General features: G+C 43.7%; 1 protein-coding gene across 1 annotated transcript in view; it reads left to right on the top strand.

Annotated features, from left to right (window-relative positions):
* Nucleotides 1-27,280, top strand: part of LOC132400104 (piezo-type mechanosensitive ion channel component 2-like) — a 237,667-nt gene that overhangs the window by 196,136 nt on the left and 14,251 nt on the right. Inside the window, exons 38-46 of the mRNA XM_059981180.1 lie at nucleotides 438-568; nucleotides 4,500-4,647; nucleotides 10,514-10,728; nucleotides 12,383-12,541; nucleotides 15,890-16,037; nucleotides 18,337-18,525; nucleotides 22,808-22,900; nucleotides 24,246-24,415; nucleotides 25,124-25,240. Of these exons, the coding sequence (XP_059837163.1) occupies nucleotides 438-568; nucleotides 4,500-4,647; nucleotides 10,514-10,728; nucleotides 12,383-12,541; nucleotides 15,890-16,037; nucleotides 18,337-18,525; nucleotides 22,808-22,900; nucleotides 24,246-24,415; nucleotides 25,124-25,240 (1,370 nt within the window). The remainder of the gene's footprint in view (nucleotides 1-437; nucleotides 569-4,499; nucleotides 4,648-10,513; nucleotides 10,729-12,382; nucleotides 12,542-15,889; nucleotides 16,038-18,336; nucleotides 18,526-22,807; nucleotides 22,901-24,245; nucleotides 24,416-25,123; nucleotides 25,241-27,280) is intronic.

Below are 27,280 nucleotides of genomic sequence, written 5' to 3'. Positions count from 1 at the left end.
TGGCTGCAACTGGAGATGGTTCCACTATCTCTAAGACCTTGCATAAAAAGGGTGTTTATGGCTGAGTGCCAAGGAAAAAGCCCTGGCTGAAAACAAAGTATATCCCCTTGCCCATAAGGACTCTGCAAAGTGTCACTTAGAAGATACTGTAAAGAAAGGAAGTAAGTCTTGTGGTCGGATGAGACTGAAGTGGAACATTTTGGCCTTGACTCTAAGCGGTGCGTGTGGCGTAAATCTAATACTGCCAGGTAACACCATCCCTACTGTAAAGTATGGTGGAGGTAGCATTGTGCTATGGGGATGTTTTTCAGCAGCAGAGACTGGAAATATGTTCAGGATTGATGGGAAGATGAACGATGGTGAATACAGAGAGATCTTGGATTAAAAACCTACTACTCTCTGCCAGAAAGCTTAAAGTGGGGAAATTTGTCTTTCAGCAGGACAGCAACCCAAAGCACACTGCCAGAGCAACCATGGAATGGCTTCAAATGAAGAAAATTGATGTCCTTGTGTGGCCCAGTCAGAGTCCTGACCTTAACCCGATCAAACATCTCTGGCAAGACTTCAGGTTAGCTGCCAACCACTGCTCCCCAACTGATATGGCATAGCTTGAGCAGTTTTGCAAGGAGGGATGGGCAAATCTTGCTCCATCACATTGTGCAAAGCTGACAGAGACTTATTCAAAAAGAACACTGGTTGTAATAGCTGTGAGAAGTGGTTCAACTGAGTACTGAACAAAGGGGAATGAATACTTTTGAACTGCTGACATTTTAGTGTTTGAATTTTTAGTTTTTCATGCTTTACAATTTTCCCTGTTTTGGGGTTCTACTGTGAAAAAAGAAGAATGTGATTCACGAATAAAAGTGCTCTGCTCAATTGATCAAAATCCCTGGTTATAACACTTACTTATGTGAACAAATGGTTGGGGGCTGAATACTTTTACAAATTAACCTTTCAAAATAGTTTCCTTGACAACTGTTGGTGTATCTAGCATGATTGGTAAAGAAGGTGTTGTCAATCAGTTTTGACATCCACTGATGGGATTTCATTGCTTAGTATATAAGGAGGTTTAGTGATGGTCTTGAAAGATGAACAAGAAAGTATTGAAAGAGATTGGTTAATGACAGGATCAAAACATAAAAATCCAAACAATGAGGTCTGAAACTCTGGAATTCCATTCCTGAAGTATTTAACTGTTTGAAAAATGTTGCAACGGGCAATATTAACAGTACTTTCATTACATAATCATTTGAGTCATTGTTTCAGTGATGAATTTGGTCAAGTCTAATTATAAGAGTGGACCTTGCTGAAACTAGTGCTACTCACATACCCCTCAAATACAAGAATATATATCAAGTATTTTTGATTGTTAGTGCAGCAACAAAAGTCTCAAAGAAAGCTTTTCTTTTCCTTTCCTTGATCTTCTATCAATGTACCCCAAAGCTTATAATTCCACATTCACATTCCTTGTTCCATATAAGGTGCAATAACATTACACTTTAGAAATGACGCTATCTTTCAAATTTCTTTTTAAAAGATTAATATTATTTTTGAACAGGTTTTCTAAAATGCTACACCTATTTCAATCTTTCTTGATTATATATAATATAAGCTGCAGGACCCATCTTATTTCCTTAAAAATCCCGATTTATTGTTACTAATTCATTAATAAATGATCATCTGTGCTCACAATTAACATGGCATGTGAGAATTATTTTTAGAAGCTTATCGCCAGTTTGGGCCCCTCTTCTCATAAAGGTTCGTTACTTGTGATCAATAGCCACTTCATTTCAGAATGTCCCCAACTTCAGTCTCTCAGCTTCTGTACATGCACTTTTGGACAGGGATCCAACTCAATGTTGACTCTTTCATTCGAGTAAAGGTGGTCTTTGCATTTAATATTCATAATACAGGGGTCTGCAATGGACCTGTTCCCCACTATGCGACACCAATCCCATTCAGAATGGCCACAGTGAGACCCTGGAAACTGTAGACAATTTCCTATTACTTGGAGCTACCTCTTTGTAAAGGAATTGATGATGAAGTTCACCCTGTTAAAAGGTGTGCTGATGTAGGGCTCAGAGGTATAGTGAAGGTCTGTTTTATAAGAGGAAACTACCTGTGAAAATCCTGAATATAGGTGAACGTTCCATAAATGTCTAGGGTTCCCTGTGGCAGTTGCATAAATGATTAGCAAGGAGAATTATTAGCAATGCTAGTCCCTGATCTTCCTTTCCATTTCTTTCTTTTACTGAAATTAAATCTAATTGCAATATGCAATCTAATTTCTAGAATGATTAAATCAGTAGCAAATAGATTCCACAACAAGCAATATTGTGGCTTCCACAGTGGCCTAAAAATAATGAATCCATATATGAATTTGAAAAAGTAAAAAGCCAGCAGCAAACAATAGATCACTGAGATGGATGACAAACAGCAACAGATTATTGGTAGCTCCACTGTCACGTACTCGAAGAGTGACAGGATCAAAAACAGCAGCAGGTCTTTCTTTTTTCCAATTTAGTGGGACCAGGCCCAACAATAGAAATTTTGGGGTTCATTTATGTGGGAGCAGACCAAAGGTTTAGTAAAAGGGTGGTGGTTAAAATACGAAGGTTAGAAATTGTGTTTCAGCCAAACAAGACTGGATAGTCATATCTGGATGCCTGTGAGAGGATTCAGGAACTACGCCTTAGGAAGCTTACATTGGGTTTGGATTTATTGCACAGCAGATTTACCAGAATAATTCCTGGCCTCATTTAATAATCAGTGGTTGTATGAGCAAAGACCATGTTCTCTGAAACTTAGAATGTTGAGATGATTAGTTTGAAGATATTGAGACCAGGCAGAAAGAAGCTCTTCCTGCTGAGGTCTGGCACTAGGTAGAGCTAAATTTAGAGTCAAGGCCATTTTAGGGTAGTTGTCAATACATGCTTCCGTACATAAAGGGAGTTGCAAGCTTAGAGTTCCATCTCCCATCAGCAGCTGATTGCAACATATTTATTTTTAACAGAAAACTATTGGTTTTGGTTTATCAAGGGGTCAAAGGAAAAGGGACAACGACAAGTGTATAGAATGAAGTCACACGTTGGGCCTGGTCCCACTAAATTGGAAAAAAGAAAGACCTGCTGCTGTTTTTGATCCTGTCACTCTTCGAGTACGTGACAGTGGAGCTACCAATAATCTGTTGCTGTTTGTCATCCATCTCAGTGATCTGGATGATAATGTGATTAACTGGATCAGAAAATTCTTGGGTGACACCAAGATAGGAGGTGTAATGAACAGTGAGGAAGACTATCAGAGCTTGCAGTGGGATCTGGGCCAGCTGGAAAAATGGCCTGAAAAGGGACAGATAGAATTTAATGCAGAGCAGTAGGACTAGTCTTACACAATGGACGGTAGGGCACTCAGATCTGAATTCATAATTCATTGAAAGTGGTGGCATAAGTAGATAGTGTTGTAAAGAAAGCTTTTGGCACATTGGCCTTCACAAATCAATGTACTGAGTACCAGAGATAGGAAATTATTTTGAAGTTATATAAGACATTGGTGAGGCCTAATATGGAGTATTGTGTGCAGTTTTGATCACCTACAGTACCTAGAGGAAAGATGTAAATTAAATTGAAAGAGTACAGAGAAAATTTACAAGGATGTTTCCAGGGCTAGAGGACCTGAGTTATAAGGAAAGATTGAATAGGTTAGGACATATTCCAGTCTTCCTTGGAATTTAGAAGATTGAGGGGAGATTTGACAGAGGTATGCAAAATTATGAGGGGTATAGATAGGATAAATGCAAGCAGGCTTTTTCCATTGAGGTCAGGTGGGATCACAACTGGAGGTCATGGATTAAGGGTGAAAGGTGAAAAATTCAAGGGGAACATGAGGGGAAACTTCTTCAATCATGAGAATCATGAAAGATTGGATTGAGCTGCCAGTGCAAGTGGTCCATGCGAGCTTGATTTCAAGGTTTAAAAGAAGTTTGGATAGGTATATGGAAGGTAGGGGTATGGAGGGCTATGCCCCTGGTGCAGGTCGATGGGAGTAAGCAGCTTAAATGGTTTGGCATGGGCTAGATGGGTCAAAGGGCCTGTTTCCTGCTGTACTACTTTATGACTGTTATAAGAGGCAGAGACAGAGTGGACAACCAGTGCTCCACTGGCTAATACAAGAGGACATACTTTGAAGGTGAGCAGAGGCTGTGCAGGAGGGATCTTGGAATAGGGCCCATATAGTGCTCTACTGTTCTGTGTTCCATTCTGTGTGGAAACAAAAATGGGTCACAGCTTGCCAAATGAGTAACATTGCAACATTGACTGAGTGGACAGGACTGGGTCTTTTTGTTCCTATTGCTGTTTGAAGTGTTAACCTGTCTGGGTAGAGGGAGAACTGTACTGTGCAACGGTAGTGAGAGTTCGCTCACGTTAGTAAGATGCATGTGAACAGAATTTCCATCAAAGCACGTGTGTGTAATATTGATTCCAAAGTCTTTCATTCTGCAGAGCTCTTCAGATCTTCCTGCCCGTGAAGCAATTTTTCTACAACATCATCCATCCGGAGTATAACGCTGTGTGCGATGTCTACGCTCTAATGTTTCTGATTGACGTCATTAACTTCACCATCATTGTTTTTGGATACTGGGCATTTGGAGTAAGTAAAGGAATCTGCTCCTACAGTTGCATTTACCAGCTAAAACCTTTGTGTGTTTCTGCCTCAGTGAAGCAGCCGGCATAATCAAAGATGCCCCCACCCCAGACCTTCTCTCTTCTCACCTCTCAGAAGATACACTGACCACCAGACTAAAGGGCAGCTTCTGTTATACGACTATTAGATAGTTCCCTAGAGGAACTCCTGACCTCACAGTCTAACTTGCACTTTATTGTCTACCTGCACTGCACTTTCTCTGTGGCTGTTACGCTTTATTCTGCCTTGTTATTGCTTTGCCTTGCTCTATCTCAATGCACAGTGTAAACAGTATACAGGCAACAGACACAAAACCCAAGTTCTCTCCCCAAAATGTCAACTGTATTTTTCCTCCCGCTGATTCTGCCAGCAATTTGTGTGTGCTGCTCAGGATTTCCGGCATCTGCAGAATCTCTAGTGCCTATGAACAGGGTGCAGGGCAAGCTCTTCACAGTATCTCAGTACGTGTGGTAATAATAGACCGGGGAATCACGAAGGGAGTGATTACTACGGAAAGTGGAGAGTTTGGGGGAAGTAAAGATACGGAAAAAATATGCAGAGAATTCTAATCCGCAGTTTATAAAAGCAACTATCATGTATCTCTTTAACCATCGGTTGTACCTGCTCCGTTACATTCAGGGATCTGAGGCTGTCCACCCATTTAGTCCTTCCTATTGCATTAGTCCTTCTCTTACCTTGTTTGGTCTTCCCGAATCCATTTCCGATTTCTCTGTGTTTAGCTTGATTTGTCACTTGTGCAGTCCATTGATGTTTTCAGTTTAGAACTCCCTTCCTCTTGGTACCCATTCTGCCAACTTTGGAGTTAACTGGGTGTTTATTGATCCTGTTCTCCATGTTCATCCAGATCATCAAAAAATACCCCAAAAAGCAACAAACCTCGTCCCTTGCCCTGTGGAAGCCTACTGCATATAACCCAAGTGACAAAAATACCTGTCGACCATCACCCTCTACTTTCTGCCCCTGAAACAGTTTCAACTTACCAATGTCCATGGTGTCCTGTGTTTGACAATCTGATGTGTGCAACCTTGTCAATATCTTAAAATTCTATGTAGGTACCATCAAATACTCAGCCTTCATTGGCCTTCCTTATTTCTTCATAAAATTCAGTCAGACACAACCTTCCTTTGGCGTAACCGCATTCACTGCCTGAGATCGGTATGTGGCTGTGTAACTGCTGATTTCTTCAGGAATTTTTTTCCAGAAGTTACCCATTGACTGATCTGTAGTTATTTGTTCTATCAGCCTTTTTAAACAGCTGTAGAACAGCAGAGATGTTTCAGTAGTTCAGTCCTCCACAGCTACACCTTTACCCATAGAGAAAATGTGACTGCAGGGTTCCAAAACAAGTAATTTATTATCCAGGTACATATATATCACCATATACAACTCTGAGATTCATCGTCTTGGGACATTCACAGTAAAAGCATAGAATCAATGGAAAACCATCAACAAGATTGACAAACAACCAATGTGCAAAGACAACATACTGTGCAAATACAAAAATAATATTAATAATAAATAATTAAGCAATAAATATCGAGAACATGAGATGAAGAGTCCTTGAAAGTGAGTCCATAGGCTGTGGGAACAGTTCAGTGATGGGGTGAGTGAAGTTATCCCCTCTGGTTCAAGAGCCTGATGGTTGAGGGGTAATAACTGTTCCTGAATCTGATAGTGTGGGTCCGGAGGCTCCTGTTCCTCCTTCCTGATGGCAGCAATGAGAAGAGAGCATGGCCTAGACTGTGGGGGTCCTTGACGATGGATGCTACTTTGCTGCAACACCTCGTCACTCAATGATGGGGAGAGGCTTACCTGTGATGGACTGGGCTGTATCCAGTACTTTTTGTAGGCTTTTCCATTCAAGGACTTTGGTGTTTCCATACCAGGCCATGATGCAAACCAATCAGTATACTATCCACTGCACATCTATTAAAGTTTTGCATGACATGCTGAATCTCCACAAATTTATAAGAAAGTAGAGGCACTGCCATGCTTTCTTCTAAATGGCATTTACATGCTAGGACCAGGACAGATTCTCTGAAATCATAATGCCAAGGAATTTAAAGTTGCTGACTTTCTCCACCTTTGACTTCCCAATAAGAACTCTCATGAATCCCTGGTTTCTTCTGGAGTATAAAGTGAGCACAGTCTTGTGGCTCACCTGTGCTGATGTTGATTGTGCAGGAGACTTTATTGCCAATCCAAACTGATCGGGGTCTGCAAGTGAGGAAATCAAAGATCCAAGTAAGGCCTAAAGCTTGGAATTTATTGATGAGTTTTGAGGGGATGGTAGCATTGAATACCGAGTTGTAGTCAATGAAGAGCATCCTGACCTATGGGTCTTTGCTGTCCAGATGTTCCAGGACTGAGAGAAGAGCCAATGAAATAGCATCTACTGTTGACCTGTTGTGAAGGTAGATAAACAGGAGTAGATCCAAATCACTCCTTAGGCAGGAGTTGACACGTTTCTTCACCAATCTTTCAAAGCACTTCATTACTGTGGATGAATGATAGTCATTGAGGAAGGTTACCACGTCCTTCTTGGTGGCATCCGTTAGTCTTGCGAGACCATGGATCTGCACCTGGAAAGTCTACTGGAGTGCCCTCTCCAGGGCGCAATCCTGGGCAAGGTTGTATGGAAGACCGGCTGTTGCCCATATTGCAAGTCTCCCCTCTCCATGACACCGATGCTGTCTAAAGGAAGGGCAAAGGCCGAAACTGCTTGGCACCGGTGTCATCACAGGAGTTGCCAGAATGAGGTTGAAGGCAACGTCGGACTGCCTTAGGGACTCCAGCTCTGGATTTGTCCTCAGGGTTTACTCCCGAAGCCTTTCCCATGAGTGGGTATGGCTGCAAGGCAGCAGAGGTTTGAAATCAGAGTTTTCCCTCTCTTAGATGGACTGTCCTTGAGCACCAGTGTAATTGAATGCTGTTTGAACCAGGTGGGTATATTAGACTGCTAAAGCAGGAGGTTAAAGTTCTCAGTGAGCACTCCAGCCAGTTGATCAGCACAAGTCTTCAGTTCTCGGCCGGATATCCCATCTGGAAAGATATCCCATGCTTTCTGTGAGCTCACCCTTCCAAAGGATGCTCTCACATTGGCCTCAAAGACAGAAATCACACAGTCATCAGGGGCTGTGTGAGCTTGAGAAGGTGTCTCCATGTTCTGTCGGTCAAACCAAGCATAAAAGGGAGTGAAAACTTGTTGTCACATATGTCACTTGGTTTTACTTTGTAGAAGGTGATAACATTCAAGCCTTATCGAGCAATGTTCTGTGATTCTGTGAGTTGCCACTTCACATGTGAAAAGGCTCTCCAGAAGTCGTACCTGGATCTCTTGTACTTTACTCGGTCAACAGGCCTAAATGCCGCTGATCTGATCCTTAGTTGATAGCAGGTCTCTTGGTTCATCAGGGCTTCTGGTTGGGGAAGACTCCAAATGATTTTGTGGGGACGCTCTCATCCACGACTGACTTTATAAAGTCTGTGACAACAGTGGCGTATTCGTTCAGATCCTCTGATGAGTCCTTGAACGTGGCCCAGACTTGAAGCAGTCCCATAGCCACACCTTTGCCTCCTGCGACCACCACTTTGTTGACCGCTCTCTTTTTTTAATGCCTGTGTCATTTTAACCTGATCCACTGATCTAATCTTTTTTAAAGACCTGGAACAGTTTACTGTAATATTTTCATTCTAGTGCTCACTCTTATACAGGTGTAAGAGTGTATACCTCTTACACCTCGAATCAGGTTCCACTGCTGGTTCAGACATAATTTTCAGCAGCCTAATTTCGAGTTTCCCGCATCATCTCTGTTTTGGTGGCACCATTAGCAGAATCAGCTGTTGGCACAGTCTTTAAAAGAAGCAAGTCCTTACTGTTGTTCTGCAGTTATTTTTATAACCTGTGCATAACCTCCAGGCATGTCTTCATTGAAAGGAGGAAGTGCTTCTCATGGTGTAAAGTGCAAACACCATACGTTATCTACACAGATAAGGTGAAAGTTCCGAAACACTCAGCAGAGGTGTATTTGTCTAAAGCATATGTGACTTGTATATCATTGGCTCTTCCACTATTTATGATATAAAGAAACAAAAAAAAGTTGCTCCAGTTCTTTGCCGACAGTGAATCAAAAAGCAGATATGCATAAGGAACACAATGAAAGAGGGAAGATGTTCATAACCAGATAGAGTTCTCATAAAGTGATTTAAATTCCACGTCAGTGAAGGTGTAGAACTGTCAGGGGAGATGGTGAAGGAATGAGCGGAATTATTTCATGAAGACTTAGGGCTGGATTATGTGTGATTACAGCGAAGGGTGGCTTCAGTGTTTCAAGCAGTGATGTGGCATAGAATTTTATGCAGAGTGTGGCAGACAAGGGACAGCTGCTGAGTTTATTGATGAGTTTGCCAAGTTGGTTTCTGATGAAAATTTAAGTCCTGAGCACGTCTACAATGTGGACAAAACCACCTTATGTTGTCATTGTACTCCAAGACAAGACTACAGAGGATACAGAATCACCAGCAATTTATAAAGCATCAGAAGATCATGTCACTGTGTTGGGCTGCTCTCATGCTACAGGAACCCACAGGTATAAGTTGTCAGACATTGGCAAAAGCTTACGTGCCAGAGCTTTCAAAGGTATGAAGCAGTTTCCAGTAATTTACCGAGCCAACAAAAAAAGGATGGATTACAACTGGCATTACATTGGAATGATTTGAACATACCTTTGTTCCAGAAGTGAGACCTCACTATGACACTGTTGGTCTGGACAAAAATTGTAAAATGATGCTGATTTTAGATAACTGTTCTGCTCATCCAAAAGCAGAACTCTTGGTAAAGAATCATGTTTACGGTATCTACCTGCCACTTAACCATACATCATTGTTTCAACCCCTGGACAATGGCATACTATGCTCTTTGGAGGCTAAATATCATTCCCTGTTTACAAAGCGGCAACTGAGTGCAGTTGACTCTGGCGGACCAGTTCAGTAATTTGTGAAAGGATTGCTTTTCATTTGTCATTTATTTTTTCTCTTTATTGTCCAAGGCTGAGGTGCTCAACAAGTGGGTTAGAGGTGTTTATTTATTTAATCCCAACCTAACCACCCATGATTCAGCAAAAATCACTAATCTGGCACAGCACAGGTCCCAATCATTCTGGATTTGTGGTGGTCAAACCGTACTTTAATTCCCTCTTCCTTTCTATCTTCCTCCAGTCTCATTTTCCTTCTCACAGACACACTCATTCTCTCTCTCTCCCTCTCTAGTTCTCCCACTCAAAGTGGGTATCCTTTTCCCAGATTCAAAGTCACTAATTTTAGAGGGCATGCATTTAAGGTGCGATGTCAAGGGAGATGTGCAGGACAATTTTCTTTACACAGAGAGTACTGGCTGCCTCGAACGTGCAGCCCGTGGGGGTGATGGAGGCAAGCATGATAAATTGTTTAAACAGCTTTCAAATAGGGGCATGAAATACTCAACCCAGCACATCCCTAGGTCACGTTGGTTGTTAATACAGATGACACATTTCACTGTATGTGATAAATAAATGAATCTGAATCTGGATGAATGTGCAAAGTCGGACATTATGTTGGCAAAAGGGATTGGTTCAGTTAGGCATTTAATTACTAACTTAATTAGATCAGCACAATGGGCCAAATGGGCTGTTGATATGCTGTTCAGTTCTGTATTTAGGCCTTTACTTCATTTACTTGTAAGTGTTATTTTCTCATTAAGTCTTTGCACCTTTCTGATTTTATTTTACAATTTCACTGTTGTCCATAACCAGCTTGTCTCCTGCTCCTCCGACAGAAACACACGGCTGTGGCTGACATCACAGAGTCCATCTCAGAGGACCACGTGCCCCATGTCTTCCTGGTGATGGTGCTGGTCCAGTTTGCCAGCATGGTGGTCGACCGTGCTCTCTACCTCCGCAAGACCGTCCTGGGGAAAGTAGTCTTTCAGGTCGTTCTGGTGCTTGGAATCCACTTCTGGATGTTCTTTATTCTCCCTGGGATAACGGAGAGGTGACATAAGCAATCGCAAGCCATCATCTTTGCTCCATTGTGGTTGGTTAAAGACAGCCATTTATTTGTTTGCACTGACACGTAAGGAGTAGTGAAGCTGCCGTCATTGCCCATCTCAAAGCTGCCTAGAGTCTGCTCCAGCTTGGTGTTGGAGTGTGGGGACATGCAATGCAAACCCATCCTCAGCCTGAGTGTCTCTGGGACAGTGGGAGAAGGTGAAGAGCTGGACCAGAACAAGTTAATAGAAACTTTGCTCTTGCAGCAATGTAGAAACTATGAAGGACCACAGCAGGGGATCTTGTTCTAACTGCACCCTCTTCACATGAGAGATCTGCTAACCCCCAACTCACTAAACCCTCAAAGTTTCTGCTTTCTTCATTATATTAGCCTGCCTTATTTCCCCTTCTCTCTGATGATCCTAGAATCTTTGACAGGAGGTGGAGGTTTACTGCCCATGACCCATACATGTGAGACACCATCCTGAGCCACCATGGTATGTCTGAGGAAGGTTCAGTCACAATGTAGAGAGTTCCAGCAGTTAGGACCTTCAGTGTTCAAGGGTTGCCATGGATATTGCATCCTAGCTGTCTACGGTGCAAGCCAGGGCAGTAGATATGGAGAACAAGCTGCTGCCCATTAAGCTCGCTGACCCCCCTCAACACAGCTGATTAATCCAAAGGAATGGCAGAGACCAATACAGTTTGGTATGATTGGCATCACAGGAGCTGCCAGTCAGTGTTGAACTCAACATAGGACTGCCGTAGGGATTCCAGCAAGAGATTTTTCCTCAGGGCTTACTCTCAAAGCGTTCCCCATGAGTGGAAAGAGCTGCGAGGCAGCGGAGGTTCAAGATGAGCTGTCAACTGTATCTAATGTGCCCTATCTTCCTGAAAGTGTTCAGCACTTGTGTTCAACACAAGGAACAGCACTGAGCACACCAGCTCTATTTCACCACTGCTTCATCTCTGATTATGAGATGGCCTGAGTGGCGTTGTTATTGAGTCTAAACACTGGAACTCCCTCCTCTACAGCATAGTGGGATCAGTTTCCCCAGAAGGATCACAGCAGTTCCAGAAGGCAGCTCACCCCTCTCCTCCTCAAAGGCAATCTGGGATGCGCAATGGATGCCAGATGCCATAACAAATGAACAAATTATAGAAATTATGAGTAGAAATCTCAAAATAAATATTAAGAGAAAGATACCACTGTCTTTCAGCTCCTACACCAACTCCATTCACTTAGCCATTGATGCCCTTTGTCTCCCTGAAACGAATGCTCCCTCAGATCAAGACAAAAGAGATTCTGCAGATGCTTGGGCAATATACACAAAATGAGGAACTCAGCAGATCAGGCAGGGGAATAAGCAGATGGCACTTTGGGTGGGAAAGGAAGGGGACAGAAGGCACAAGAAGAAGGTGAAGGGGTGGGGGGGTTTAGAAATGCCAGCTGGCAGGTGATAGTGGGAAGAGGAGATGGGATGATGTGAGGTGATAGGTGGAAGAGGCAAAGGGCTGAAGGAGAAGGAATCTGAAAGGAGATGACAGTGGAGTAAAGGGAAGGAAGTGGGGGATCTGAGGGAGATGATGGGCAGGTCACAATGGTGAGAGGGTAATCAGAATGAGTCTTCTAAAAGTCTTCTATTTTATACTTGCAGGAGGTTTAACCAAAACCAAATTGCCCAGCTATGGTATTTCGTTAAGTGCATTTACTTTGGTCTTTCGGCATATCAGATCAAATGTGGCTACCCAAACCGAGTCCTGGGCAACTTCCTGACAAAGAGCTACAACTACTTCAACCTCTTCCTCTTTCAGGGGTAAGTGAGGGTCCCAACACACAGTGTGGAGGGAGGGGACAAAAAGACACATTTTAGCCAATGGGGAGTAACCTTGAAGTAACTGAAGCTAACAAAATGAGTGTTGGGTGATTGAGTCATTGGTGTGTCTGGTGGTACAGTAATTAGCTGTTCTGATTCACACTGCAGAGGTGGTGTGTTTGGAAATAGTCTGTAAGCCTTGTTAATTAGACCCTAGCACTACGCTCTCCCCACTCCCCCACCTCAGCTCCATTTTATTTTAGACAATCCATTCAGCACTCCTCATGAGTAGAATTAAACAAACATCAATGCCAAATATTTGTGTCCCTCCCTCAGTGAATCACATCTCATTGTTTCATTTTGAGAAGTTATTCATTCTCAGGATATAAGTATCTTTGTAAGCCTGTCCTTTATTTATTACTGCATCGAGGAGTGTGCCCACCCTGTCAGCTAGGAAGGAATTTAAAGAACATTAGTTGAGACTTACAGCAACACACACAAAGCAGGTCAGACAGCATCTATTCAAAGGAATGAGCAGTCAGTGTTTTGGGCCGAAACCCTAACCAGGACTGGAGAGAACGTGGGAAGAAGCCAGAAAAAGTAAGTGTGTGGAGGGAAAGCAATACAATCAAGAAGATGATAGGTGAAATCAGGTGGGTGAAGGAGAGGGGATGAATTTAAAAAAACGAGAAGTGAAAAGTGGAACAGATAAAAGGCTGGAGAAAAAGGGATCTGATAGGAGAGGCGAGTGGACCATGAGGGAAATGGATTGAGGAACAGCAGCAGCACAGGGAGGTGATACGCAGATGTGCAGAAGAGAAGAGGTACAAGCAGGACCAGAGTGGGGAACTGGGAGGGGAAAGAATCACCAGAAGTTAGAGAAATCAACGTTCATGTCATCAGGTAGGGGGCGACCAAGACAGAACATGAGGTGTGGCTCCTCCAAACTAAGAGTGGCCTCATCATGCAGAACAACTGAATTGAATTGACTTTATTTCTTACATCCTTCACATATATGAGGAGTAAAAATCTTCATGTTACGTCTCCATCTAAATGTGCAATGTGAAATCATAGTAATTTATAATAAATAGAACAGTCAATGTAATATAGAGTACACTCAAATCAGTGTGAGTTCATCAGTCTGGTGGCCTGGTGGAAGATGCTGTCCCGCAGCCTGCTGGTCCTGGATTTATGCTGTGGTACTGCTTCACTGATGGTAGCGGTACTAGATTGTGGTTGGGGTGACTCGGGTCCCCAATTATCCTGCACACCTGTCCTTGTAAATATCCTGAATCATGGGAAGTTAACAGCTACAGGTACACTGGGCTGTCTGCACCACTCTCAGCAGAGTCCTGCAATTAAGGAAGGTACAGTTCCCATACAGGCAGTGATGTAGCCAGTTAGGATGCTCTCAATTGTGTCCCTGTAGAAAGTTCTTAGGATTTGGAGGCCCATACCAAACTTCAACTGTCTGAGGTGAAAGAGGAGCTGTTGTGCCTTTTTCACCACACAGCTGGTGTGCACAGACCACGTGAGGTCCTCAGTGATGTGGATGCTGAGGAACTTAAAGCTGTTTACCCTCTCAGCCCCAGATCCATTGGTGTCAATAGGGGTTAGCCCGTCTCCATTCCTCCTGTAATCCACAACCAGCTCCTTTGTTTTTGCAACATTGAACAAGAGGTTGTTTTCCACTGTGTCAGAGAGAATACTTCTTCCCTGTAGACCACCTCGTTATTGTTTGAGATTAGGCCAATCAGTGTAGTGTCATCAGCAAATTTAATGAGCAGATTGGAACTGTGGGTGGCGATACAGTCATGGGTATACAGGGTGTAAAGGAGGGGACTCAGTACACAGCCCTGAGGGGCTCCTGTATTGAGAGTCAGAGGGTTGGAGGGTTGAGGCCATGGACCAGCGCATCAGAACAGGAATGGGGACAGGAATTAAAATGGTTGGCCACAGGGAAATTCGGCTTTTGGCAGATGGAGTGGGGGTGCTGAATGAAGTGGTCCCCCAATCTACATCAGGTCTCATCACTGTAGAGGAAGCCATATTGGGAGCACCAGACACAGTAGACGACCCCAACAGATTCACAGGTGATGTGTTGCCTCACTTGGAAGGGTTGTTCATAAGGGAAGCTAACGTCAATATTACCAGCAACACCCAGGTGGATAAATAGAACAAAAGCTTTCTGAGTTCAGTTCTGGTCACCTCACTACAGGTAAAATGTGGATTCTATAGAAAGAGTTCAGAGGAGATTTACAAGGATGTTGCCTGGATTAGAGAGCATGCCTTATGAGAATAGGCTGACTGAACTGATCCTTTTCTCCTTGGAGCAACAGAGGATGGGAGGTGACCTAATAAAGGTGTATTAGATGATGAGAGGCGTTGATCGTGCGGATGGCCAGAGGCATTTTCCTAGGGCTGAAAAGGCTAACACGAGGGGCATAGTTTTAAGGTGTTCAGAAGTAGGAACTGAGGGAATGTCAGGTAAATTTTTTCACAAGAGAATGGTGGGTGTGAGGAATGCACTGCCAGCGAAGGTGGTAGAGGCAGATACAAAAGGGCCTATTAAGAGACTCTTAGATAAGTACATGGAGCTTAGAAAAATAAAGGGCTGTGCGGTAGGGTAATTCTAGGCAGTTTCTAGAGTAGGTTACATAGTTGGCACAACTGTGTAGGTTGAAGGGCCTGTAATGTGCTGTAGATTTCTATGTTCTATGAGACAGTCCAGTCCCAGTACCCTTTACTGTAACTCCCTCAGTATATGGTGATTTCCCGTGTTCAGACGGACGTCTAGTGCATCCTCTATTCATCTGTAGCTCAACACAGTGTCTGCCACAGTCCTGATCAACTTCTCTCCAACTCATTGCTTAAATTCATGATGCACACAATAAAATCAAGGAGTAAAGAATCATGAGGATAACCTCCTCTAGAACACAGTGAGTGTAGGTGAATCCACTTCAAAGCTCATTGACGGTGGGGAACTGCTACCCGTGCTCAGAAACCTCTGCTTCCACTGTGGAATTGCATTCTCTCTTCACAGTGGTACTGAGCTCAGCCTGGCTGATAACCCGTGGCCCCGGTGGGATACATGCTTCCCACAGTGTAACACCAGACAGTACCTGCTCTTCCCTATTTCCAGTTTTCAACATCTACAGTTTTTATTGTTTTTTAAACAATTTTCAGGTTGAATGTGAGACTGAGGAATGGTAAAAGGCTAGTTCTGTTATTTCAGTCTACTTGTGTGTTACATGTGGAGCTATGCTGATTGAATGTTCTTCCTAAACTTGGGCATCTGTGACACACTTCAGGGTCTCCACATTCACCATTTTCCTCGGGTGGTTACAGGTTCCGGTTGGTTCCGTTCCTGATGGAGCTGAGAGCGGTGATGGACTGGGTCTGGACAGACACCACACTCAGCATCTCCAGTTGGATTTGTGTGGAGGACATTTATGCCAACATTTTCATCCTGAAATGCTGGAATGAATCAGAGAAGGTGAGTGCAGCCTCTCTTCAGTTGGTGTTTGATTGTTCATGTTGGGTGGGTTTGTAGTGATTTATGATGGAGCTCAGTTGGCACTTCTGTCACTGAGTTTTTAAGTGTGTAACTGGACAGTGATAATTCAGGAAAACATATACATTATGTTATTGGGTGTAGGCCAATGACCCTGGTTCCTCAGGGTTGTATCCTGGGCCATACCATCTTCATTTGCTTTATCAATGTCCTTCCTTCTATGGTAAGGTCCGAAGTAGAGATATTCTTTGATGTATGATAGAAGTCCTCAGCAAATGAAACAGCCCATGTCATTGACAGAGACAATATTCAGGCATTGGCTGAGAAGTAGAGGTGATATTGTAGCTCAAACATGCCAGGCAATGACCATCTGCGTCAACACAGTGTCCCACCAACTTCGCTTCATACACAATGGCAGCACCATCCACCAGAAAGGCATCTGGCCCTCTAAAGTCCACGGTATGGATATCCAGTGGCAAACAGCTCACCTCCTGATGCTGCTCTCCACCCACATCAGGAATGTGGTGGAATACTGTCCACTTGCCTGGCTGAGGGCAGATCAAATATCCCTCAAGAAGCTCAACACCACCCAAGATGAGGCAGTTCACTTGATTGGTCCACTACCCTGAACACCTATTCCTTCCATTGCTGATGCACAGTGGCTATGATGCATGAAAGTGACAAAACGTGCTGCAGTTACCCTCCAGCATTGCCTCCAAAATGCATGGCCTCTACCACAAAAAAAGGACAGGGCAGGACAGGAGGTGCAATGGAAAACCATTACCAGCACCTTCGTACCATTCTAACCTGGAAAATATACTAGCAAGAAACAATCTGCTGGGGGAAACTAGCATCGCTGTTCCTTCATTGGGAACTCCGTTGTCAGCAACACTGTGGGATCACCTTCACTGGAGGGGCTCAGTGGTTTGTAAGTCAATCTTAGCAGCACCCAAATGCCAAAAATGGAATAAGTAAAAGTTTTATGAGACTGCAAAGTTCTAGTTTCCTTTACATTGTGGTTTCCCATGTTCAGACATCTGACTGGATGGTAGTTCAGTGTATCAGACACCCAGTTGTCAGCCCTGTCTCTCCCAATTTTACTTCTACCCATTCTATTTTAACAAAGTTGTTGTTACAATTCTTGCTGCAGACAATAAAATCAGAGTCTGAGCCTCCTCCAGGATGCAGGGAGTGTAGGTTAGTCCGCTGGAAGACTTGTCTCATTTACAGTGGAGAAATACTACACATCTTCTATGAAACCACATTCTCTCCTCACATTGTCAATGTGCTCAGTCCTAATGTTGACCAATGGCTCAGGGTGGGACACACATTATCTATAGTGTTGTACCAGAGAGTAATGATCTCCTCAAACCCATCACCACCCTCTGAGTGCATGATCTTGAAATTAACCCTTCATTTCTTTTGCCATTTATAGGTACAGGGATCAGTGGAACAGGATACAATGTGTTTCCCAATTGGCTGATGAAACAAAAGAGAGCTTCACAGATATCAGGAGATTGTTTTCCCTAGTGAAAAGTAGTGCTGAGGAGTGACCTGATGGAGGAAGATAAAATCATGAGGCAAAGAAAAGTTAGACGGAATCTTTTTCCTATGCCGAGGATATCAAAACAAGAGGTTTAGGTTGAGAGAAAGAAGGTTTAAAGGGGATCTGAGGGGAAAATTTCTCACGTAGATGGTGATTGATATCTGGAACGTGCTGCCAGAGGAGGAGAAGGAGGCAGATGCAATAATTCCATTTAGACAGACAATTGAAAGGCAAGTTAAAGAAAGATTCAATTCTGAAGTTACAAATGGGATAAGTGTAGATGGACAAAATAGTTAGCATGAATGTGATAGAGTGAAGGATCCATCTCTGGGCTGTACAACTTGATGACTGTGAGAATACGATGTATGTGTGATCTCTATACCCTGCAGCAAAGCTTCAAATAGCATTGTCCATGTATCCTGCTGCGGCACTTCCAATCCATTGACTAATGTGGTGCAAGTCCATCTCCCAGCCCTCTCATCTTGGATTATCAACTCATTTTCCCATTCTGCAAAAGTCCTTCAAACAAGGGTGGATCTTAACTCATGAAATCTGCCCCTGAGGATTGGGCTGCATTCCAATTGAGTTCTGTAGTTTGGGTTGGAAGTTGACTTTTTACTTGAAAGAGGAGTTTCAGACCTCGCCCCTTGAGTCCGCAGGGCACCACGTGTTCCTTTCCCAAGTTCAGATGGCCTTCTGCAGCCTCCGTGTTAAACATGTCCATGTTCTCCTCAGAGATATCCGCAGGCAGTTGGCCAGAAGAAGAACATGTTGGTGAAATACGGGATGGGGGGCCTCATCATTACTTTGCTGATCTGCATCGTATGGTTCCCACTGCTCTTCATGTCATTGGTCAAGTCTGTGGGGGGAGTGACCAGTCAACCCCTGGACGTCTCCATCAAGATCAGCATTGGTGGATATGAGGTAAACATAGTGGGAATAGCGCAATAATCAGCAGGATAGTCAAAGGAGAATTGGTGGATGTTGTGCATTTGGATTTTCAAAAGGAATTTGATATAAGCCACACATGAGGCTGACAAGTTAAAAGCCCATGGTATTACAGGAAAGATACTAGCATAAATAGAGCACAGGCTGACTGGCAGGAGGCAAAGAGTGGAATAAAGAGACCCTCATCTGGTTGGCTGCTGGTGACTAGTGGTGTTCCACAGGGTACGGCTTCTTTTTACGTTGTATGTGAATGGTTTGGATAATGGAATTGTGGCCAAGTTTGCAGACAATACAAAGACAGGTGGAGGGGCAGGTAGTGTTGAGGGAGCAAGAGGCTACAGAAGAACTTAGACAGATTAGGAGAATGGGAAAAGAAGTGGTAGACGGAATAGTGTCAGGAAATGTAATATCACATACTTTGGTGGAAGAAATAAAAAAGTAGAGTATTTTCTAAACAAGGAGAAAATTCAAAAATCTCAGGTGCAAAGGGATTTGGGAGTCCTCGTGCAGGATTCCCTACAGGTTAATTTGCAGATTGAGTTGGTGGTGAGGAAGGCAAATGCAATGTTAGCATTCAGTTCGAGAGGACGAGAATATGAAAGCAAGGATGTAATGGTGAGGCATCACTTGGGAGTATTACGAGCAGTTCTGAGCCCCTTATCTAGGAAGAGATGTGCTGACATTGGAGAGGCTTCAAAGGAGGTTAATGAAAATGATTCCAGGATTGAAAAGCTTATCATATGAAAAGCTTTTGATAGCTCTGGACCTGTACTCACTGGAATTCAGAAAAATGAGGGGGGAATCTCATTGAAACTATTGAATATTGAAAGGCCTCAATAGAGTGGATGTGGAGAGTATTTTCCTATGGTGGGGGAGTCTAAGACCAGATGACACAGCCTCAAGTAGAGGGATATCCATTTAGAATGGAGTTAAAAGAGTATTTCTTTGGCCACAGATGACTGGAGTCAAAGTCATTGGGTATATTTAAGGCAGAGGTTGATAGGCTCTTGATTACTAAGGGTCTCAAAGGTTACAGTGAGAAAGCAGATAGATGGGGTTTAGTGGATTCTGGATTAATCGGAACATGAAGGCAGGAGATGGGAGCTGAGAGAGAAAAGGATCAGCCATGATGAATTGGCAGAACAGACTCAATGGGCCAAATGGCCTAATACTGCTCTTACATCTTATGGTCTTATAGTGTGCACAGCAAGATCCAAAGTCAGATGAGAACCAAAGGATATGTTCTCTGCTGTTGGCTGGGGAGTAAATCTCCTCTAAGGCACCAGGAAAAATACTCCTCTCTTCAAACTAGTGCCAAGAACGTGTTTATGCTCTCAGGGCAAGAAAAGTTGAGCCTCGATTTAACACATCATCCAAAATGCAACAGTGTAGCATTCCCTTAGCCAGTTCAGAGCGCGCTCGGCTTTCTGTACTTTCTGCACAGAGTGGAGGCTGGAGTTGGAGCAAAGCCAGTGACAGGCAATGGGGTATTCCTTCAGTGGACCAAGGGTAATGGAGGCAAAGTTAGTCAAGACGAAGTGCTAGCAATACTCACCGGTCAGGCAACTGCTGTGGGGAGAAAAGCAGAGTTGTAATGTTTCAGGTTAAAGGCTCATCCTCAGAACTGGGAATTTTGCAGATTTTTAACTTGCAGGGGAAGGGAGAAGAAAGAGGGAGAGAGGTCAGCGATAGAACGATCAGCAGGAAATATGAAATGTAAACGGAACATCAGTGTCAGGTGAAAGTGAATGAACTGGGAGGAGGTAGAGAGAGCAGCTGCAAGCAGAAGAGACTGTATCTGGACCGGTGTACAATGCCCAGTTGATAGGGTTCCTTTATTTAAGAAAGGATGTGCTGGCATTGAAGAGGGTCCAGAGGAGGTCAACCAGAATGATCCTGGGAATGAAAGGGTTAGCATATAAGGAGCATTTGATGGCACTGGGCCTATACTTGCTGGAGTTTAGAATTATGAGGGGGATCTAATTGAAATCCGTCAAGTATTGAAAGGTCTAGACAGAGTGGATATGGAGGAGGTGGGGGAGTCTAGGACAGAGGACGCAGGCTTAGAACAGAAGGATATCCCTTTAGAACAGGATGAGAAGGAATTTCTTCAGCCGGAGGGAGGTGAATCTGTGGAATTCATTGTCACGGATGACTGTGGAGGCCAGGTCATTGGGTATATTTAAAGTAGATGTTGATAGGCTCATGAAAAATAAGAGCATCAAAGGTTATTGGCAGAAGGCAGAAGAATGGGGTTGAGAGGATTAATAAACCAGCCATGACTGAATGGAGTGGACCTGATGGGCCGAATGGCCCAATTGTGCGCCTATGTCAAATGGTCTTACGGAAAAGTGAGGCGCCATTCCTGAAACTCACATTGAAGCAGGGACAGCGAAGTAAGCCAAACATGGGGAAGGCCAGAGTATTTAATTGACAGAGGCACCCTTGTGACTCAGACTGAAAGGCAACACACAAAATGCTGGGGTAACCCAGCAGGTCAGGCAGCATCTTTGGAGGGGAAAAGTCAGTCAACGTTTCAGGTAGAGATCTCTCATTAGAATTGGAAGGGGGCTGAAATCAGAATCAGGTGAGGGGAGGAGTACAAGCTGACAGGTCAGGCGGGAGGTGGGTGGGGAAGGGGGAGATGAAATGAGAAGGTGGGAGGTGATTAGCAGAAATGGTAAAGTAGAACACCAAGGACTGGGAAATAAAGGGTAGGAGGTGGGGAACCTGAGGGAGGCAATAACCAGGTCATGAGGTCGGAGGAGGAGTGATGAAAGGGCCACCAGAATGGGGAAAACAACTTTGACTCTTTATTTCCTTCTGCAGATGATGGTTGCGCTGTTGAGTTCCTCCGGCTTTCCAGCATCTGCAGAAATTCTTGCATCTCTAAAGAGAGATGACTTGGTCCATGGTATGGGGATAACCATGCAGTGACATGCATTAAGCATTGAGAACTGAAAGTAACACAAGTAAAGGCTGTTTCATCCAGAGAGAGCACGTATGGCCTGGGAGGGGAAGATAAAGAGGGAAGTGATTTCCCCCTTGTAGTTACAAAAGTAAGTGCCATCCCAAGGGAATGGGCCACCTCTGGTGCCTGGGGTGAGCCAGAAAGTGCTGAGAGAGAAAGAATTGTGTGTTGATCTACTGAATGGGCGGCTGGAGTAGAAAGAGGGGCCAAGGTTGTGCAGGGAAGTGATGAAGTGTGCAGTACGGAGGGCATCAATGGTCCTCACTGTTATAATGAATGAGAGAATTCTCAGTTGCAGGAAAGGGAAATAGTCCCAAAGCGCGAGTATGGAAGCTGGCACAATCAGGACAAATACAAGAGATTGCAAATTTTGGCATCTGCCGCAAAAAAAAAGATGCTGAAGGAGCTCAGTGGGTCAGGCAGTATCCGTGGTGGGGAGGGGACAGAACTGCTGACCCTGCATCAGCACATAGTGTAGAGAGGGGACAGTCAGTAATAGAGAAGAGAGGGGAAGTGGTGAGCCAGGGGATGAGGTGGACTGAAGGGAAGGGTGAAAGATGATGGAGCTGGGAGACAGACACAAGAAAGATGGAGGCAGCAGTGGGGGAAAGAGAGGGTAAACTTAGAGACCACAAGGCAGGTAGTAGTGCAAAAGAGATGGAACCTGATAAGTAGGAAAGATGACTGTGGGAACCATTAGGAGAAAGATGAAGAGCAAATAAAACCAAATGCAGGAGGGGATTTATTTTAAATGGTCAGCTGCTAACTGAATAGAACTAGGAGAAGCAGTAAAAATGGGTAATGGGGGAATGTGAGGTTGGAGGTGGGTGGGTGGCACCAAAGGAGTGTGTGTATGTAGTGGCTTAGGGAGTGGTTGTTGAAGAGACACAGGAGGGAAGAGTTACCCAAAACTGGAAAACTCAACATTCAACGGACCTAACAGAAAGAAGGATGAAGTGAAGACAGCTGTCAGTCACTGGGTGTTGGTTGATCTTTACTCGATGAAGACAGGGAAGGGAAGTTGGGGATGGATAATGTGAAGGTGAGAGCAGGGGGCTTGGAGCAAAGTTGACACGGTGTCGATTTCTGCGGGAGAGGTCATACCAATTCAGGCCTCAATATAGTGGGCAAAGAAGAGGGGGAACCTCGGGAGAAAATCTTGATTTCATTTGGCATCAAATCCTCTCTGAGTGTACTCCTGTGAAGAACTGTGCAAAATTAATAATTTACTGTGTTGGAAGCTGTTTTATTGAAGCAGATGTTCTAAAATTGTTTCTTTTGGTGCAGCCTCTGTTCACAATGAGTGCACAGCAGCAGAACCTCAGTCCCTTCTCCACTGCCGCTTACAATCGTCTCACCAGTCAGTATGCCCTTTACCCGGTGAGTACACACTGGGTGCAGCTGCATCCCACTGGGAAAGGAAAAAGGGGAGAAATCTAAACGGACAAAGGAATCGCAGGGTAGAGGAGCAACCCTCCAGAAGCTGTAACAGAGTCATTGGCCAGATCCTTTCATTGTCTTTATCTCAGGTACTAACTAGAGGTGAAAGAGTGGTAAACCACAAGCTAGTCAAGTAGTGGATGAGGATGTTATTAGAAAATGCTAAAAGTAGTGTCCACAATTCGTAAGGCAAATTACAAGGTTACTACAAGATATCCTTTTTTGGAAGCAGATGACACTCACAGCACTGGCTGGCACAACTGAGAGCCAAAAGTTCTCTCATATGGTAATCATACTTCTTAAAGGTATACTCCTGCTGACCATGTGCACCACTTTGATCTTTGTTTTAATCAGTGTCTTATATAACCATAAAGTTATACCACAAGGCAGACTTGTTTGTAAGGGTACACACACACATTTATTATACACCATAACTCTGATTTCATGTAGAAAATCTGATTATCCAATGCACAATTGTGAGAGCCAAGCAGTTTCTCAGTACTGTGCTGTTATGAAGAAAAAAGTATGATCAAGATCAAATGGTGGATGGATAGGGCTTTCTAAAGGCGCTCTTCATATTAAAAGACCTGGACAGAATGGGTGTGCAGAGGATATTTCCAATAGTGGGAGCATCTAGGGCCAGTGGGCATAGCTTTAGATTAGAAGGATGTCTTCTTAGAACAGAGATGAAGAGAAATCTCTTTAGACAGTGTGTGGTAAATCTTTGGAATTCATTGCTAAAGAAGGCTGTGGAGTCCAAGTCATTGGATGTATTTAAAGCAGAGATTGATAATTTCTTGATTAATAGGAGCATCAAAGATTATGGGGAGAAGGCAGAAAATGAGAGTGAAAATAAATCAGTCATGATCAAATGGGGAAAAAACTAGATGGGCTAATTATTCTCCTATCTCTTAAGGTCTAACCATGCAGGATGCTTGTTATGCAAATGAAACTCCAGGAAATTAAGCTCGAGGCAGTGATGTGGATAAGGATAATGAGCTAAAGAGTGGTGATACCTGGAAGTTTTTCAGACCTGGAATTAGTTTATTGTAGTATAACGCAGGGCCCCCTTGCTTAATATGATTGATTTATCCTCAGATGTAGGAAACAGCTATACAGATTTAATTATGAAACAAAACTTGATTGTAATGAGGGAAGTTGAGCGTCAGGGTTTGGAATCAACAAAGGCCACACGGAGGTAGTTGACAGTGGTGAGATGGACAAGATGAACATGGCAGTGAGTCAGTTCCTGAGTATTTTATAACACTATTTTTTATTCCTGTAGTCTGCAATGCAGTTTTTGGTGAACTACAAGCCTGAAGACATAATGATAGCTCACATGAAGAGTGATGCCCACTTGCTGTGGAGCATTAGTCCAGCTAGCCTCAGGGCCATGAAAGAGGAAATAATCAACTCTTCGCAGGTTCACGTCCACCTTCACTGGACCATCTTGAGGTAAACCATCAGCCGTGAACAGTGGGAGAGCTTGGACCTTTGGCACTGACACATAATGGCATTTGCTGTTAGCAAAACAGTAAAGACATCTCAAAGGGGGGAAGGAGAGAGAACTCTCTTGAGCACTTGTTTCCAGCACCTTCTTGTGTGAAAGGAGAGTAATGTAGTTTCTATTGGACTGATATATTGCTGAAACAGGAGCTGTAGGCAAAGAACCCTTTATTCTAGACAGTAACTAAACAATGGCTGGTATCAAGTTCTTAATAAATGATACAACTATAATGGGGCAGTGCAGAGGGAGTTTCTCTCTGTACCTCCCTTGAACTCACTCCAGAATATTAAAAGGGACTAAACAGAGGCCTTCACTCTATTGCTCACCCCTACGGAGAATATTTGATGGGACAGGGCAGAGGAAGCATCACTGTTTCTATATTTCTCCTGGTAGATTTTCATGGGACGACATGGAGGAAGTTCTGGTCTGCATCTAATCCATACCCCATCCAATTTCAGTGGAAGGGTATCTCCAGTATCACATGCCCTCACAGGTGGCATGATTTACAGGTTGCTTCCTTTGTATTTTATGTTTCTCTTGTAGACTCTGCGACTTTTCTTACTTCTGTTCCGATTCCTTTGTGACCCTATTTCACAAATCACTTCTGAATGGAGTTGTTCTGGTAGTTTCTTGAACCGTTTCTCATGTTCCCGTAGGAATGCTTCTCTCATGCTGAATCCTGAAACTTTTGGAAAACACACTGTGCTCTGCACAGACAAGGAAGTCAGAAAGGAGTTGGTTCAGCTCTTGGAAGGGTTCCATCAGAAGCCCGTGTAAGTAATTCTGTGCCGCCTTAGGCACTGTAACATTTTAACATCTATCACAGCTCCAACTAAATAATTCTGCCCTCTCTGTCACTCCTTTTGTGCTGATTCCATGTTACAATACACTCAGTGGTCACATTATTAAGTAACTCCTGTAGCTAATAAAGTGCCTACTGAGTGCATGTTTGTGGTCTTCTGCTACTGTAGCCCATCCACTTCAATGTTCGATGTGTTGTACATTCAGAGATGCTCTTCAGCAATCAACAATCATTCCACTGTCAGTCACTTAGAGCACATTTCTTCCCCCATTCTGATGTTTGATCTGAACAACAACTGAGCCTCTTGACCATGCCTGCATGCTTTTATGCATTGAGTTGCTGCCACATTTGGCTGATTAGATAATTGTATTAGCGAGCAGATGTACCTAATAATGTGGCCAGAGTGCATACATCACCATCATTTTCTCTCTAGGTAACTCCTATCCCTATTCTCTCACCCTTTGTCCGTCTACCTCACCATTCTCCTTCACTCATTTCTCTGATTTTCCCACTACTTTGTTCCTCTTTCATTCTCACACCATTTCTTAGACCATAAGACAAAGGAGCAGAAGTCAGCCATTCGGCCCATCGAGTCTTCTCTGTCATTTCATCATAAGCTGATCCAATCTCCCCTTTAGTCCCATTCCCCTGCCTTCTCACCATAACCTTTGATGCCCTGACGACTCAGATACCTATCAACCTCTGCCTTAAATACACAAAATGTACTGCTGCCCATGGCAACAAATTCCATAGATTCACCACCCTCTGGCTAAAAAATTTTTTTCACATCTCTGCTCTGAATGGGCGCCCTGCAATCCTCAAGTCATGTCCTCTCGTACTAGACTCCCCCACCATGGGAAACAACTTTGTCACATCCACTCTGTCCATGCCTTTCAACATTCAAAATGTTTCTATGAGGTCTCCCCTCATGAAGTTTCTTCTAAACTTCAAGGAGTACAGTTCAAGAGCGGTCAAACGTTCCTCATATGTTAAACCTCTCATTCCCGGAATCATTCCAGTGAAACTTCTCTGAGCCCTCTCCAATGTCAGCATACCCTTTCTTAAATAAGGAGTTCAAAACTGCACACAGTATTCCAAGTGAGGTCTTACCAGTGCCTTATAGAGCCTCAACATCACATCCCTGCTCCTATACTCTATTCCTCTAGAAATGAATACCAAAATTGCATTCGCCTTCTTCACCACCGACTCAACCAGGAGGTTAACCTTAAGGGTATCCTGCACGAGGACTCCCAAGTCCCATTGCATCTCAGAACTTTGAATTCTCTCCCTATTTAAATAATAGTCTGCCCGTTTATTTCTTCTACCAAAGCGCATGACTGTACACTTTCCAACATTGTAATTCATTTGCCATTTCTTTGCCCATTCCCCCAATCTATCCAAGTCTCGCTGCAGACTCTGTTTCCTCAGCACTACCAGCCCCTCCACCTATCTTTGTATCATCAGCAAACTTAGCCACAAAGCCATCTATTTCTTAATTTCTTAAGGAGATTGAGAGGGGATCTGATTGAAACATATAAGATTATTAAGGGATTGGACAAGATAGAGGCAGGAAATATGATCCAGATGCTGGGAGAATCCAGTACCAGAGGGAATGGTTTGAGAATAAGGGGTAGGTCATTTAGGACAGAGTTAAGGAAAAACTTCTTCGCCGAGAGAGTTGTGGGGGTCTGGAATGCACTGCCTCGGAAGGTAGTGGAGGCCAATTCTCTGGATGCTTTCAAGAAGGAGCTAGATAGGTATCTTATGGATAGGGAATCAAGGGATATGGGGACAAGGCAGGAACCAGGTATTGAAAGTAATTGATCAGCCATGATCTCAAAATGGCGGTGCAGGCGCGAAGGGCCGAATGGTCTACTTCTGCACCTATTGTCTATTGTCTTAATCCAAATCGTTGACATACAACATGGACCCCTATGGAACTCCACTGGTAACCGGCAGCCAACCAGAATGGGATCTCTTTATTCCCATTCTGTTTCCTGCCAATCAACCA

Source organism: Hypanus sabinus, chromosome 9 (genome assembly GCF_030144855.1).
Source record: "Hypanus sabinus isolate sHypSab1 chromosome 9, sHypSab1.hap1, whole genome shotgun sequence".
Lineage (NCBI taxonomy): Eukaryota > Metazoa > Chordata > Chondrichthyes > Myliobatiformes > Dasyatidae > Hypanus > Hypanus sabinus.
Note: the sequence above shows the minus strand (reverse complement) of the source record. Positions and strands in the feature narration are given on the sequence as shown.